We start from the raw sequence: 15,716 nt of genomic DNA on the forward strand, positions 1-15,716 counted from the left end.
GGAGTCTCGCTCTGTCGCCCAGGCTGGAGTGCAGTGGCCGGATCTCAGCTCACTGCAAGCTCCGCCTCCCGGGTTTACGCCATTCTCCTGCCTCAGCCTCCCGAGTAGCTGGGACTACAGGCACCGCCACCTCGCCCAGCTAGTTTTTTGTATTTTTAGTAGAGACAGGGTTTCACCGTGTTAGCCAGGATGGTCTCGATCTCCTGACCTCGTGATCCGCCCATCTCGGCCTCCCAAAGTGCTGGGATTACAGGCTTGAGCCACCGCTCCCGGCCGCAATTTTTTTTTTTTTTGAGACAGGGTCTCACTCCTGTAGTCCAGGTAGGAGTGCAGTAGTGCAATTATGGCTTATTGCAACCCTGACCACCTGGGCTCAAGTGATTCTCCCACCTCATTTTTTGATTTTTTTGTAGAAACAATGTCTCACTATATTGCCCAGGCTGGTCTTGAACTCCTGGGCTCAAGCGATCCTTCTTCCTCTGCCTCCGAAAGTGCTGGGATTGCAAGCATGAGCCACGGCGCCCAGTAAAAATTGCAATTTTTTTTTTTTTTTTTTTTTTTTTGAGACGGAGTCTCGCTGTGTCACCCAGGCTGGAGTGCAGTGGCACGATCTCGGCTCACTGCAAGCTCCGCCTCCCGGGTTTACGCCATTCTCCTGCCTCAGCCTCCGAGTAGCTGGGACTACAGGCGCCCGCCACCACGCCCGGCTAGTTTTTTGTATTTTTAGTAGAGACGGGGTTTCACCATGTTAGCCAGGATGGTCTCGATCTCCTGACTTCGTGATCCACCCGCCTCGGCCTCCCAAAGTACTGGGATTACAGGCTTGAGCCACCGCGCCCGGCCAAAAAATTGCGATTTTAAATAATGTAGTCAGCTGCATTGAGGTGGCTCCCAAGAGGGAAATGACTTGATTGAGGTCTGTTGGCTAGTTAGGGAGTGATAGAGTAGGATTTGATCCTGAGGTTGACTTGAATGTCCATGCTCTTTTTTTGAAGGGATAGATGAGAGTGACAGGCATTCTCAGGAATGATGTGACCTACTTTAGTCAGCCCTTATTCAATGAGGCCTAAAGGGTGGATAGGGAGCAGGAGGAAGGCATCTAAAGAAATCTAGGATCCCTGGCTGGAAGGTTTGGGCTGAGCATAGCTTTTTTTTTTTTTTTTTTTTTTTTTTTTGAGACGGAGTCTTGCTCTGTCGCCCAGGCTGCAGTGCAATGATGTGATTTCGGCTCACTGCAGCGTCCGCCTCCCAGGTTCAAGCAATTTTCCTGCCTCAGCCTCCAAAGTAGCTGGGATTACAGGCATCTGCCACCACACCCGGCTAATTTTTGTATTTTTAGTAGAGGCAGGGTTTCACCATGTTGGCCATGCTGGTCTCGAACTCCTGACCTCATTCTTGATCCACCCACTGCGGCCTCCCAAAGTGCTGGAATTACAGGGGTGAGCCACCACGTCTAGCCTAAGCATAGTTTTTAAAATGACGTGGTCTAGGCCAGGCGTGGTCGCTCACGCCTGTAATCCCAGCACTTTGGGAAGCCGAGGCAGGTGGATCACAAGGCCAGGAGTTCCAGACCAGCCTGACCATCATGGTGAAACCCTATCTCTACTAAAAATACAAAAATTAGCTGAGCGTGGTGACGCACACCTGTAATCCCAGCTACTCGGGAGACTGAGGCAGGAGAATTGCTTGAACCTGGGAGGCAGGGGTTGCAGTGAGCCAAGATCACGCCACTGCACTCCAGCCTGGGCGACAGAGCAAGACCCCATCTCCAAAAAAAAAAAAAAAGACATGGTCTAGCTGGGCGTGGTGGTACATACCTGTAATCCCAGCTACTCGGGAGACTGAGGCAGGAGAATTGCTTGAACCCAAGAGGCAGAGGTTGCAGTGAGCTGAGATCACGCCATTGCACTCGAGCCTGGGCGACAAGAGCAAAACTCTGTCTCAAAAAATAATTAATTAATTTAAAATGACATGGTCAAAAGCTGGAAGGGAGGATGTATAACTAAAGGAAAATATGAAAGAATAGTGAATCTGTAGTATTAATGTTTTAGAAGAGAAGCATTTAGATACACCTTTCAGAGCTATTAACTCTCCCTCGAAGCACACTTTTGGAGACTGGATTACTTAGAGCCGCAGACATGCGCAAGGTGCTTCTTGAAGGATTTATTTTAGATTGAGGAGATTTAAAAGGCTGACACACATAGATTTTTGTTGATCAGGTCATATAAAAGCTGTAATTCAGTAAAACGTTCCCATTTTTTTGTTTGAAAATTTTCAGGAAAGAACGTTGTAAAGAATTAATTAGTCTTTCATGCAGTGATCACCCCAAGGCTCCTGCATTTCAGAGGATAATGTGTTGTTGACAAGAAAGAGATGGTTTCTACTGAGGAATTTGTTTCACCAACAAAGGGGCTTTTATGCAATTTTTTTGTTTGTGAGTTCTGGAATTAATCTTACGTTACCACTACGATCTGGGTAAACCTAGTCAAGGAAATGATTTCTAGACAGAAAAAAGAAATGCAAAACTCATGGAGTGGATTCTGAAGGACAAGCTCAGTTCTTAAAAATTGTTACCCCTTATGAGTTAGAATCAAAGAAAAATGAGTGTTAGATATATCTTCCTCATTCCATTGATGATGACTAAGGCCTGAATATGATAAGTGATTTGCCCAAGGTGACTTAGGTAATTACTTGAAGTGCTAACTCTTTGGCCAGTGCTTATTCTAGTTCAACAGAGTCCCATCATATGTACCTTGAATTTATGTAAATTTCAATTATTGCATATGGCAATAAAGGAGAAAAATACTGGAAAATTTTATTTTCATATCCTTTATCACATATATAAAATATTAATATTTCCATATTATCTATATAATATATATAAAACATTCACATATCCATATTATTGTATAGAGTTGTATACATACAACCATATACAGTCAACCTTCCATATGCACGGGGTTCTGCATTGTGGATTCAACCAATCACAGATTGAAAATATTTGGAAAAAAAACAATATAACAATACAATATAAATTTTAAAATATGGCATAACAGCTATTTACATAGCACTTACATTGTATTAGGTATTATAAGCAATCTAGAGATGACTTATAGTACAGATACTCTTTGACTTATGATGGGTTTATCTGGACATAATTCCCTCATGTCAAGGAGCTTCTTGAATGCTTGTTGCTTTTGCACCATTGTGAAGTTGAAAATTGTAAGTCAGGGACCATTTGTAGACAGGAGGATGGGTGTGGGTTATATGCAAATACTATGCCATTTTATACAAGGGACTTGAGCATCCACAGATTTTAGTATCCTGGATGTAGGAGGTGGTCCCGGGACCAATCCACCTTGGATACTGAGGGGCAACTATATATGTTAAGGGTAACAAGAGGTTTCCCAGGGGTAATTTTGGCTATAAATGATTTGCATCCCATGTAGAAATTGAAAGCTTAATCCCCTCCTAACAAAGCACAACTCCTTGATTTCCCTCTTTCCTCCATTATTATATTACAGGTCAAATTATGTCCCCAAACATGACATCATGGTATAAGAGCCAGATTTGACTCAGTCGAAAATGCAAGTGTTATTTTTGTCATAAACACCAGCGAAGTAAAGGGGTTCCATTATATTTATTCATAGAGTACGGTTGTGCTGATGTCGGCATTCAGTGGGGAGAAAGGAGCGCCCTGGGCTGACTCTTCTTTGGGTGGTTTTAACTGTCACTTCAATCATCAAAAACTCTGCAGGTGTCTGATGTGGGCCTGGTACAGGGTTTCTCTTTTCTCTAGTTCTGACCAGGTGCTTATTCCAGGGTAGCTCTCCTGCCAGTTCTGCTCTTTTCACCTCACTGTCTTTTTCCTCACTTATTTCTAGCTCCTCTTCCATACCATACTTATCAGTGGCTGTACAATCATGTTTAGCAGTTCCTGGTCCTGTTCTCCAGACCTGATTTGGACCCACTGGAATAACTGCGCAACTTCACATGCCTGCTTTTTCATGCACTCAGAAGAAGCATGTGGAAAACAGAGACTGTTAGAATCAGTCTGTTAGAATCTGAGATACTTTACAGGTCAACTGGTCCAAATGCCTGATTCTAAAGATCTCAAAAGTGAGATCCAGGGAGGATTTTCAAGGTTGTATAGCTTTAATGGCAGAGAGAGTTTTTCTCACTACTCTTTAAGCTGTTATAGAAGTTTCAATAAAGAAGCATTACAGGCCAGGTACAGTGGCTCATGCCTGTAATCCCAGTACTTTGGGAGGCCAAGGTGGGTGGATCACCTGAGGTCAGGAGTTCGAGACCAACCTGGCCAACATGGTAAAACCCTGTCTCTACCAAAAATACCAAAAATTAGCCAGGTGTTGTGGCAGGCCCTTGCAATCTCAGCTACTCAGGAGGCTGAGGCAGGAGAACCGCTTGAACCCAGGAGGTGGAGGTTGCAGTGAGCCGAGATCATGCCACTGCACTCCAGCCTAGGCGACAGAGCAAGACTCCATCACAGAAAAAAAAAAAAGAAAAGAAACATTACAGATAGATGAAAGCCACAAAGAGGGAGCCTCCAATCTTCATGAAAAATATTATTTTGTTTTATTCTGAGACAGTGTCTTGCTCTGTTGCCCAGGCTGCAGTGCAGTGGCATGAACATGGCTCGCTGCAGCCTCAACCTCCTGGGCTCAGGAATCCTCTCACCTCATCCTCCCAAGTAGTTGGGAACACATTCGTGCACCACCATACCTGGCTAATTTTTATTTTTTAATTTTTTGTAGAGATGGGGTTTTGCCATGTTTACCCAGGCTGGTCTTGAACTCCTGGACCCAAGCACCCTTCCTGACTCAGCCTCCCAAAGTGCTGGGATTACAGGCAAGAGCCACTGTGCCCGGCAGAAAAATGATTTTAAAAATTTGGATCTTTAGTCCTGGACATCACGTAACCTGCATTTGCCTCTCCTGCACCCCAAAGGAAATGTTATACAACACTTGTGGATTTAGGAGAACACGTTGTGGAAAACAGTTGCTAAATGTATTGCTGAAACTGAGACTGTACTTACCATGGAGGGGGAAAGGTGAAGGAGATGCTTTAGGAGACACCCTCAGATGAACAGGTTTCCACATTTGTGTTGGGAAACAGCAAGGGCTTCCTCAGGCTATGTGCTCAACAGGACAAAAACCTGGCCCAGAGCCACAGCAGGAGACCTACCTTATGTCTTTGAACATGTTAAGACACACCTAATGTGTGGGCATTGTGGGGAGCTAATTTCTCCCCTGAATGTGACAATGAAGTTCTCTTAAGAGAAAAGAACCTTGTAGATTCAACAACTGTCAAACAATTGTGATGGAATTTTTAAAGCCAAAAAAAAAAAAAAAAAAAGGATAAGGGCTGATTCTTGGTTATTGTTATTGCTGTATTGGATATTCATGGAGGAGGTGAATATGAAACAATGTTCTTTTTATTTTTTTTGAGACGGGGTCTCCATCTGTCACCCAGCCTGGAGTGCAGTGGAGTGATCATGGCTCACTACAGCCTCAACCTCCCAGGCTTGAGTGATCCTCCCATCTCAGCCTCCCTAGTAGCTGAGACTACAGGCATGCACCACCATGCCCGGCTAATTTTTGTATTTTTTGTAGAGACGAGGTCTCACCATGTTGCCCAGGCTGGGCTTGAACTCCTGGCCTCAAGCAGTCCTCCCACCTCAGCCACCGAAAGTGCTGGGATCACAGGCGTGAGCCACTGCGCCAGGCCTGAAACAATTTTCAAGGAAGAATGAGAAGTAGTCTTTGGGATACCCTGGGTTAATATTTCTGACAAGTCGGAATCTAGAAAGATATAATCTCACTTGTAAGTTACAGCAAAATCTGGTTTGTTGTTCCAAGATTATTGATATTCTGTGGAGTGATCCCAGAGGCAAAAACGGCTGTTTTCCAAATACGGGCCGAGGAGGGGGCTGCTATTTTGGACCAGATGTTACTTCCAAGATTCTTAATAAATACCAGTTGAAGATGCTCATCAGGTCTCATGAATGTAAGCCCGAAGGGTATGAAATCTGTCATGATGGGAAGGTAAGCTAAAATTGTTAGTGACATTCCCATTAACATCCTTCCCCTAAGCACAGTCTTTTCTTCACAGAGTATGTCTGGCCTAGAAGCCCATGAGAAGATATCTTTTCTAGTACCAAACGGAAACCAGAGAAGGCGGGCTATATCTAGGTTGTTTGAAAGATCCTCACTGTCCCTTGTCCTAAAAGATATTTGGTTTATTTCCCTGATCTTCCCTAATCCCAGAAACAGAAATTCTTTTTTTTTTTTTTTTTTCTTTTTTTGAGATGGAGTCTTGCTCTGTCGCCTAGGTTGGAGTACAGTGGCGTGATCTCAGCTCACTGCAACCTCCGCCTCCCGGGTTCAAGTGATTCTCGTGCCTCAGCCACTCAAGTAGCTGGGATTACAGGTGTGCGCCACTACACCCAGCTAATTTTTGTATTTTTAGTAGAGACAGGGTTTCACCATGTTAGCCAGGCTGGTCTCGAACTCCTGACCTCAGGTGATCCACCTGCCTCGGCTTCCCAAAGTGCTGGGATTACAGTCGTGAGCCACCGTACCCGGCCTCAGAAACAGAAATTCTGATACATGGCACTAAGTAGACACACAGAAAGGCTTGGTTCTTTACTACTTGTAAGGCAACTGTCCCACACAGTGGGGTTGAGAATGTCCTTTTCCTCACAGAGTGCATAAAAGGCAACAGTGAATCCAGTTTGCTCTTGCACTTTTTACCTGTTCCTCGTGCAGGGCCCAAAACACAAACCACACTTCCCTTCAGCTCCCTCAGTAGGCAACCTCCAGCAAGTTGCTCACTGTAGTCAGTTTAGCTACAGCCACTAAAATGGAGTGTGTTGTGTTCCTTCAGTGGTGTCTGATCAAAGGCTAAAGGAGGTGAGGACTGAGGAGCTGGTTTCTTGTCCCAAGTTGTCCTGGGATGCACCTTTTTCTTTCTTTTTTTTTCTTTTTTTGAGACAGAGTCTCGTTCTGTTGTCCAGGCTGGAGTGCAGTGGCGTGATCTCGGCTCACTGCAACCTCTGCCTCCTGGGTTCAAGCGATTCTCTTGCCTCATGCTCCCGAGAAGATGGAATTACAGGCGGCCGCCACTATGTCCAGCTATTTTTTGAATTTTTAGTAGAGACAAGGTTTCATGTTGGCCAGGCTTGTCTCAAACTCCTGACCTCAGGTGATTCACCTGCCTCAGCCTCCCAAAGTGCTGGGATTATAGGCATGAGCCACCGCACCTGGCCTGGAATGCACCTTTTTCTATGGTGAACAGCAATAAATAAAAATGGATACCAAGTTGTATGGCATTTCCCTCTGTGTCAGCACTTTGTTTTTCTGACCTCTATTAATTCATTTTCAGCTCATACTAACATTGCAAGATGAGTAAGGCAAGTATTGTTTAGGGTTTCTTTGTAATAAGAAAATAGATAGAAAAATAGATAGAAAACAGCAGTGGCTTGTCTAAAGTGACATGCTCATCAGGACAGAAGAGAGCCTAAGCCAGGTTCCCTGTCACCCACAAATATGGTCCTCCCGGCCGGGTGCAGTGGCTCACACCTGTAATCCCAGCACTTTGGGAGGCCAAGGCAGGTGGACATGAGGTCAAGAGATAGTGACCATCCTGGCCAACATGGTGAAACCCTGTCTCCACTAAAAATACAAAAATTAGCTGGGCGTGGTGGCACACACCTGTAGTCCCAGCTACTCGGGAGGCTGAGGCAGGAGAATTGCTTGAACCCAGGAGGTGGAGGTTGCAGTGAGCTGAGATCGTGCCACTGCATTCCAGCATGGTGAGAGAACGAGACTCCATCTCAAAAAAAAAAAAAAAGTATCCTCCCATATTCTACCACAGCCCAAGGCTAGTTCCTTCACAAGATAATGGTCGTGGTCCCTTCTTCTAGCCACTGCATCTCTGCCCTTAAAGCACTGACTTTCTCGGGCCCTGAACCTTCTAAATCACTCTGCTCCAGGCAGAAGAAAAAAACTGAAATACCAGACAAATTTCATTCTGAATGCTCAACTATTACAAGACAAGAAAATAGGGGATTTATCTCCTTGGAAAAAGAATTCGCAAAATCAGACATTAAAGAGGATTCTGAGATTTGGCACTAAAATTGTACCCAGGATTGCAGGGCCATGCGCTGAGGATGTTGGCTGAGTGGCCAGGAGTTAGTGCTCCTGGGGACACTGGGGAGTAGCCTTGTTTTCCTCCGATGCAATAATAGAAATCACATAGGACTTGGATGATTTGCAGGGTTTATGAACTTTCTTTGATTCTTGCTTTTTAACAATTGAGCTATTTCTGACCTTATTGAATGACTTTTTGAGAACTAATTTTACGTGAAGCTGACCCTCTTTTTCTTTAACCAGGTTGTGACTATATTTTCTGCTTCTAATTATTATGAAGAAGGCAGCAATCGAGGAGCTTACATCAAACTATGTTCTGGTACAGCTCCTCGATTTTTCCAGTACCAAGTAACTAAAGCAACGTGCTTTCAGCCTCTTCGCCAAAGGTGTGTATACTATACGGAGAACACAGAGCACTGGTCTCATGGACCCATTAGAACCAGTCCCACGTGACTCAGAGCAGCCACGTGAATGAAGACAGTCATTTATAGCTTACTCATTAGTATCAACAAAATGGAAATAGTTCCAGACACCAAGTGGTGAATGCACCCATAATTGAAACCAAAAGGAGCAATTCTAAATTTGTACATCTTTCTAGATGGATAAAGCAGTCAGTCCTCAGAAACATAACTGAATATAAAGAAAAGAAGATTCCCCACACCCACTCAGTCCCCTAACCTACAGCCTTCTCTGACCCCCAAACAGCTCTATCTGCTCTTGCCCCTTTCTCTTCTCTATCCAGAAGTGTATGTGACAAATAGTTGAGTGTCTCTTTCCATGTGATGGCATTCATAGCTTATACTCCTTTTCTCCCTTTCACATTATCTTTTTACGTTTTTTTTGAGATGGAGTCTCACTCTGTGGCCCAGGCTGGAGTGCAGTGGCTCGATCTCAGCTCCCTGCAACCTCTGCCTCCCAGATTCAAGCAGTTCTCCTGCCTCATCCTCCCAAGTAGCTGGGATTACAAGGGCCCGCCACCACACCTGGCTAATATTTTGTATTTTTGGTAGAGACAGGGTTTCACCATGTTGGCCAGGCTGGTCTTGAACTCCTGACCTCATGTGATCCACTCACCTTGGCCCCCAAAATACTGGAATTACAAACGTGAGCCACTGTGGCCAGTCTAAGATTTTTTACATTATAGAACTAACATGTTTGTTGTTAACAACAGAAAAAAAAAAAGCAAAGAAGAATAAAGAAAATGTTAACAATCTTCTCTCCCTTCTCAATTATCCTTTTCCCCAGAGGTAACTAAAACTAGCAGCTTAGAATGGCCCCTTCCACCCTCTTCTTGCTCTTACAAAAATAGACAAGCATTTATTCAGTCATAGAACTTAAAAAAACCTTTGAGTACCTACCATGTGTCAGATACCGTTCTAGGCATAGATAATACAAGATAGGCCGAAGTCCCCTCATCAAACACATATCTCAGTATGAAGAGAAAGATGATAAACAATGTACATACTTTTTTTTTGTAAGAAGTAGTCTTGCTCTGTCGCCCAGGCTGGAGTGCAGCAGCACAATCTTGGCTCACTGCAACCTCCACCTCCTGGGTTCAAGTGATTCTCCTGCCTCAGCCTCCCGAGTAGCTGGGACTACGGGCGTGCCCCACCACACTGGGCTAATTTTTGTATTTTTAGTAGAGACGGAGTTTCACCTTATTGGCCAAGCTGGTATTGAACTCATGACCTCAGGTGATTTGCCTGCCTTGGCCTCCCAAAGTGCTGAGATTACAGGTGTGAGCCACTGTGCCCAGCCTGTACATACATTTTTTTCTTTTTTTTTTTTTGAGACGGAGTCTTGCTCTGTTGCCAGACTGGAGTGCAGTGGCGTGATCTCGGCTCACTGCAACCTCTGCCTCTCGGGTTCAAGCAATTCTCCTGCCTCAGTCTCTACAGGTGTGCGCCACCACACCCAGCTAATTTTTGTTTTTTTAGTAGAGATGAGGTTTCACCATGTTGGCCAGGATGGTCTTGATATCTTGACCTTGTGATCTGCCCGCCTCAGCCTCCCAAACTGCTGGGATTACAGTATGAGCCACCACGCCCAGCCATATATATATATATATATATATATATGAAGTTAGAATCACACTGCACACTGTATTCTGCAACTGAATTTTTCCCCTAAAAATTATATCATGAACATCACCTCAAGTTAGTAAAGATAGACCTAACTCATTCTTTTTAGTACATACATATTATTCTGTAGTATACATGTACCATAACAGTTATGAAGCAACTAAATCTTATCCAACTGATAGACATCCAGATTGGTTCCAGGATTCTGCATTTAAAAACAATGCTATAACTAGCATTCCTATACGTAAGGAACTCATACGACTCAACAGCCCAAAAAAAACAAAAAACAAAAAACAAAAAAAACAAAACAAGTAATCCAATTTAAAAAATAGGCAAAGGACCTGAATAGACATTTTCCCAAAGACATACAAATGGCCAACAAGTTCACGAAAAGATGCTCAAAGTCACTAATTATCAGGGAAATGCAAAGCAAAACCACAATGAGATAGATACCATCTCACACCAGTTAGAATGGCTGTTATCAAAAAGACAAAACATAAGTGTTGACCAGGGTGTGGAGAAAAGGGAACGCTTGTACTCTGTTGATAGGAATATGGATTAGTACAGCCATTATAGAAAATGCTATAGAGGTTCCTCAAAACATTAAAAATAGAAGTACCATATGATCCAGCAATCCCACTACTAGGTATATATCCAAAGGAAATGAAATCAGTATCTTGAAGAGATATTTGCATTCCCATGTTCAGTGTGGCATTATTCACAATAGTCAAGATATGGTAACAACCCAAGTGTCTGTCAAGACAGAAAAAGAAAATGTGACTGATATACATGTGTGGATTTATATATTTTATATATATATTTTATATATATATAAATATATATAATCCCTGCATGCTCAAGTCCCTTATATAAAATAGCATCGTATTTGCATAAAACCTATGCACATCCTTCCATATACTTTAAATCATCTCTAAATTACTTATAATACCGAATGCAATGTAAATACTATGTCAATAGTTGTTATACTATATTGTGTAGGGAATAATGACAAGAAAAAGTCTGTACATGTTAAGTACAGGCACAACCATCTGTTTAAAAAAAAATAAATTCGGCCAAGCGCAGTGACTCACGCTTGTAGTCCTAGCACTTTGGGAGGCTGAGGCAGGAGGATCATTTGAGCCCAGGAGTTCGAGACTAGCTGGGCAACATGGTGAAACCCCTTCTCTACATAAAATACAAAAATTAGCTGGACGTGATGGTGCACACCTGTAATCCCAGCTACTCTGGAGGCTGAGGCAGGAGAATCACTTGAGCGTGGGAGGTCAAGGCTGCAGTGGGACAAGATCGCACCACTGCACTCCAGGTTAGGCAATAAAATGAGACCCTGTCTCAAAAAAAAAAAAAAAAAAAAAAATTCCACTGAAGGGAAACCCATGCATACAGAGGGCTGATTGTACATGCACAATGGAAAATTATTCCAACATAAACAAGAAATCCTGACTTTTTTTTTTTTTTTTTTTTTTGAGACGGAGTCTCGCTGTGTCGCCCAGGCTGGAGTGCAGTGGCCGGATCTCAGCTCACTGCAAGCTCTGACTCCCAGGTTTACGCCATTCTCCTGTCTCAGCCTCCCGAGTAGCTGGGACTACAGGCGCCCGCCACCTCGCCCGGCTAGTTTTTTGTATTTTTTAGTAGAGACGGGGTTTCACCGTATTAGCCAGGATGGTCTCGATCTCCTGACCTCGTGATCTGCCCATCTCGGCCTCCCAAAGTGCTGGGATTACAGGCTTGAGCCACCGCGCCCTGCGAAATCCTGACATTTATGACAACACGGATGAACCTGGAGGGCATTTTGCTAAGTGAAATAAGTCAGACAAATACTGTATGACATCACTTGTATGTGGAATCTAAAAAAATCGAACTCATAGAAACAGAGAGTAGTATGGTGGTTGCCAGGGGCTGAGAGGTAGAGGCTATCTGGAGATACATGTATATCAAATCATCACACTGTATACCTTAAATATATATGATTTTATTTGCCAGTTATAAATATAACTATGGTTTTATGTCAATAAAGCTGGAAAAATCCTCTGTGTGTGTGTGTGCGCATGCGCGTGTGTGTGTGGACATATATCCATAAGTTTTAGTGAATTTTTTAATGTAAGATTTTACAGTGTGGAATTTATGGAATTTATATGTTTAAAATTTTAATAGCTACTTCAAAAGGGTTATAACATTGGACAATCTGAAAAACAACATACCGTGTTTATAATTTCATTATAATTTTTGGATTTTTACCTTTGTTTAGAAAATTTCTCTTTCTCTGTCTCTGTCTCTCTGTACACACACACACAAATTCTCAAATTTAACAGCTACATTGAGATGTAATTTACGTACCACAAAGTTTACCCATTTACAATTCAGTGACAGTACATTTACAGAGTTGTGCAACTATCACCATTATCTAACTTTTGAACATTTTTGCCATCCTAAAAAGAAAACTCATACCCATTGAGCAGTCATTTCCCAGTCACCTCCTCCCATCACAGCCCTAGGCAACCACTAATCTATTTTCTGTCTCTGTGGATTTGCCTATTCTGGGCATTTCATGTAAATGAGATCACACAATATGTGATCTTCTGTGGCTGGCTTCTTTCACTCAGCACAATGTTTTTGAGGTCATTCATGCTGTATTCTATATCCGTACTTCATTCCTTCTTATGGGTGAATAATATTCCATTGTATGGATAGACCACATTTTGTTTATCCATTCATGAGCTGATAGACATTTAGGGTGTTTCCACTTCTTGGTTATTATAAACAATGGTGTTATGAACATTCATGGGCAAGTTTTTGTGTGTACATGTTTCATTTCTCTTGAGTAAATACTTGGTAATGGAATTGCTGGGTTATATGGTAACTCTATGTTTAACATTTTGAGGAACTTGCAAACTTTTTCCCAAGGGGCTTACCAGTTTACCATTTCCACCATCAGTGTGTCAGGATTCCAAGTTGTCTACATCATTGCCAACCCTTGCTATGATCTCTTTTTTTTTTTTTTTTTTTTTTTTGGAGACAGAGTTTCACTCTTGTTGCCCCAGGCTGGAGTGCAGCGGCACAGTCTCGGCTCACTGCAACTTCCACCTCCTGGGTTAAAGTGATTCTCCCACCTCAACCTCCTGAGTAGCTGGGACTACAGGCATGTGCCACCATGCCCAGCTAATTTGTGTATGTTTAGTAGAGACGGGGTTTCACCAGATTGGCTAGGCTGGTCTCGAACTCCTGACCTCAGGTGATTTCCCTACCTCAGCCTCTCAAAGTGCTGGGATTACAGGTGTGAGCCACCGCGCCCAGCTTGATCTCTTTTTTCTTATTGTTGTCTTAGTGGTGTGAGGTAGAATCTCATTGTAGTGTTGAGTTGTTCCCTAATGATTAATGATGTTGAGCATCTTTCCATGTATTTATTGGACATTTGTACATCTTCTTTAGAAATATTATATTTCAGGTTCATTTTCCATTTTTAATTGTCACTCTTTATTTTTGCATTGCAAGAGTTTTTTATTCTATATACACATCACTTATTCAGCATATGTATATTTTTTTGAGACAGGGTCTCACTTTGTTGCCTAGGCGATCATGGCTCACTGCAGCCTTGGCCTGCAGGGCCCAATTGATTCTCCTGCCTCAGCCTCTGAAGTAGCTGGGACTACAGGCACAAACCAGCACACTTGGCTAATTTTTGTATTTTTGATGAGATGGGGTTTCACCATGTTACCCAGGCTGATCTTGAACTCCTGGGCTCAAGCGATCCACCTGCTTCAGCTTCCCAAAGTGCTGGGATTATAGGCATGAGTCACCACGACTGGCCACTTGTTCAATATTTGATTTGCAAATATTCTCTCCCATTCTGTGGGATGTCTTATCTCTTTCTCTGTGGTATTATTTGTAGTGCAAACATTTTTCATTTTGATGAAATCCAATTTATCTGTTTTTTTTCTTGTGTGGCTCGTGCTTTTTTGGTATTGTATCTAAGAAGGCATTATTGCCTAACTCAGAGTCATAAGGATTCATTCCTATGTTCTCTTCTAAGAGTTTTATAGGTTTAGCTCCTATATTTAGGTTTCTGATCCATTTTGAGTTAATTTTTGTATATGGTGTGAAGGAAGAGTTCAGCTTTATTCTTTTACATGTGGATATCCAGTTGTCCCAGAACCGTGACTCAAAGACTATTCTTTCCTTCTTGGCACTCTTGTCAAAAATCAGTTGACCATAATGTAAGGGTTTGTTTCTGGCCTTTAAATTGTATTCCTTTTGTCTAAGTCTGTGTCTACCCTAATGCCAGTACCATGCTGTCCTAATTATTATAACTTTACAAACTTACTACAGTTTTAAAACTGGTAAATGTGAGTTGAACTTTGTACTTCTTTTTAAAGATTGTTTTGGCTATTTTGGGCCCCTTGCATTTTCATGTGAATTTCAGAATCAGCTTGTCAATTTGCAAAAATACCAGCTGGGAATTTGATAGGGATTATGTTGAGTCTGTAGATCAGTTTGAAGGCTATTACCATCTTAACAATATTAAGTTGTCCAATCCATGAACGTGAAATATTGTTCTATTTATTTAAATCTTCTTTAATTTCCTTCAATAATATTTTGTACTTTTCCATGTATAAGTCTAGGACTTATTTTGCTAAATTTATTTCTAAATATTTTGTTCCTTTTGCTGCCATAGTAAATGGAATTGTTTTCCTTTTCTTTTCTTTTCTCTTTTTCTGGAGACAGGGTCTCACTCTGTCACCCAGGCTGGAGTGCAGTAATGTGATCATAGCTCGCTGCACCCTCAAATTCCTGGGCCTTACATTAAAATTAGCATGCACCATCACACCCGGCTAATTTTTTCAATTTTCTGTAGAGACAGGGTCTCACTGTGTTGCCGAGGCTGGGTCTCAAACTCCTGGGCTCAAGTGATCCTCCGGTCTTGGCTTCCCAAAGTGCTGGGATTACAGATGTGAGCCACCGCACCTGGCCTGTTTTCTTAATTATATTTTTAGATTCTTGATTTCTAGTGTATAGAAATACAATTGATTGGCTGGGCGCGGTGGCTCATGCCTGTAATCCCAGCACTTTGGGAGGCTGAGGCAGGTGGATCATGAGGTCAGGAGATCAAGACCAGCCTGGCCAATATGGTGAAACCCTGTCTCTACTAAAAATACAAAAATTAGCTGGGCATGGTGGCACATGCCTGTAGTCCCAGCTACTCGGGAGTCTGAGGTAGAAGAATGGCTGGAATGCGGGAGGCATAGGTTGCGGTGAGCCGAGATCGCACCACTGCACTCCAGCCTGGGCGACAGAGCGAGACTCAGTCTCAAAAAAAAAAGAAATACAATTGATTTTTGGATATTGATCTTGTACAATCTTGATTAACTTGTTTGTTAGTTTTAATCTTTTTCTAGTAGAGTCCTTGAGATTTTCTATATCCTAGATCATATCTGTTAATGGTGTTAAT

General features: G+C 42.6%; 1 protein-coding gene across 15 annotated transcripts in view; it reads left to right on the forward strand.

Moving 5' to 3' along the window:
* The window catches only part of PPEF1 (protein phosphatase with EF-hand domain 1), a 149,919-nt gene that overhangs the window by 120,477 nt on the left and 13,726 nt on the right, over positions 1–15,716 (forward strand). For 13 of the 15 annotated variants that reach the window (XR_012429808.1, XM_074028973.1, XM_074028976.1 and 10 more), the window contains 2 exons: positions 5,880–6,065; positions 8,415–8,557. The exons of the other annotated variants lie outside the window; for them this stretch is intronic. Coding sequence is in view for 12 of the 13 variants with exons in the window: in XM_074028973.1 (XP_073885074.1) it covers positions 5,880–6,065; positions 8,415–8,557 (329 nt within the window). In the remaining variant the exon portion in view is untranslated. The remainder of the gene's footprint in view (positions 1–5,879; positions 6,066–8,414; positions 8,558–15,716) is intronic. 15 annotated transcript variants of the gene reach the window in all.

This window comes from Macaca fascicularis, chromosome X (assembly GCF_037993035.2).
Source record: "Macaca fascicularis isolate 582-1 chromosome X, T2T-MFA8v1.1".
NCBI classification, from domain to species: Eukaryota; Metazoa; Chordata; class Mammalia; order Primates; family Cercopithecidae; genus Macaca; species Macaca fascicularis.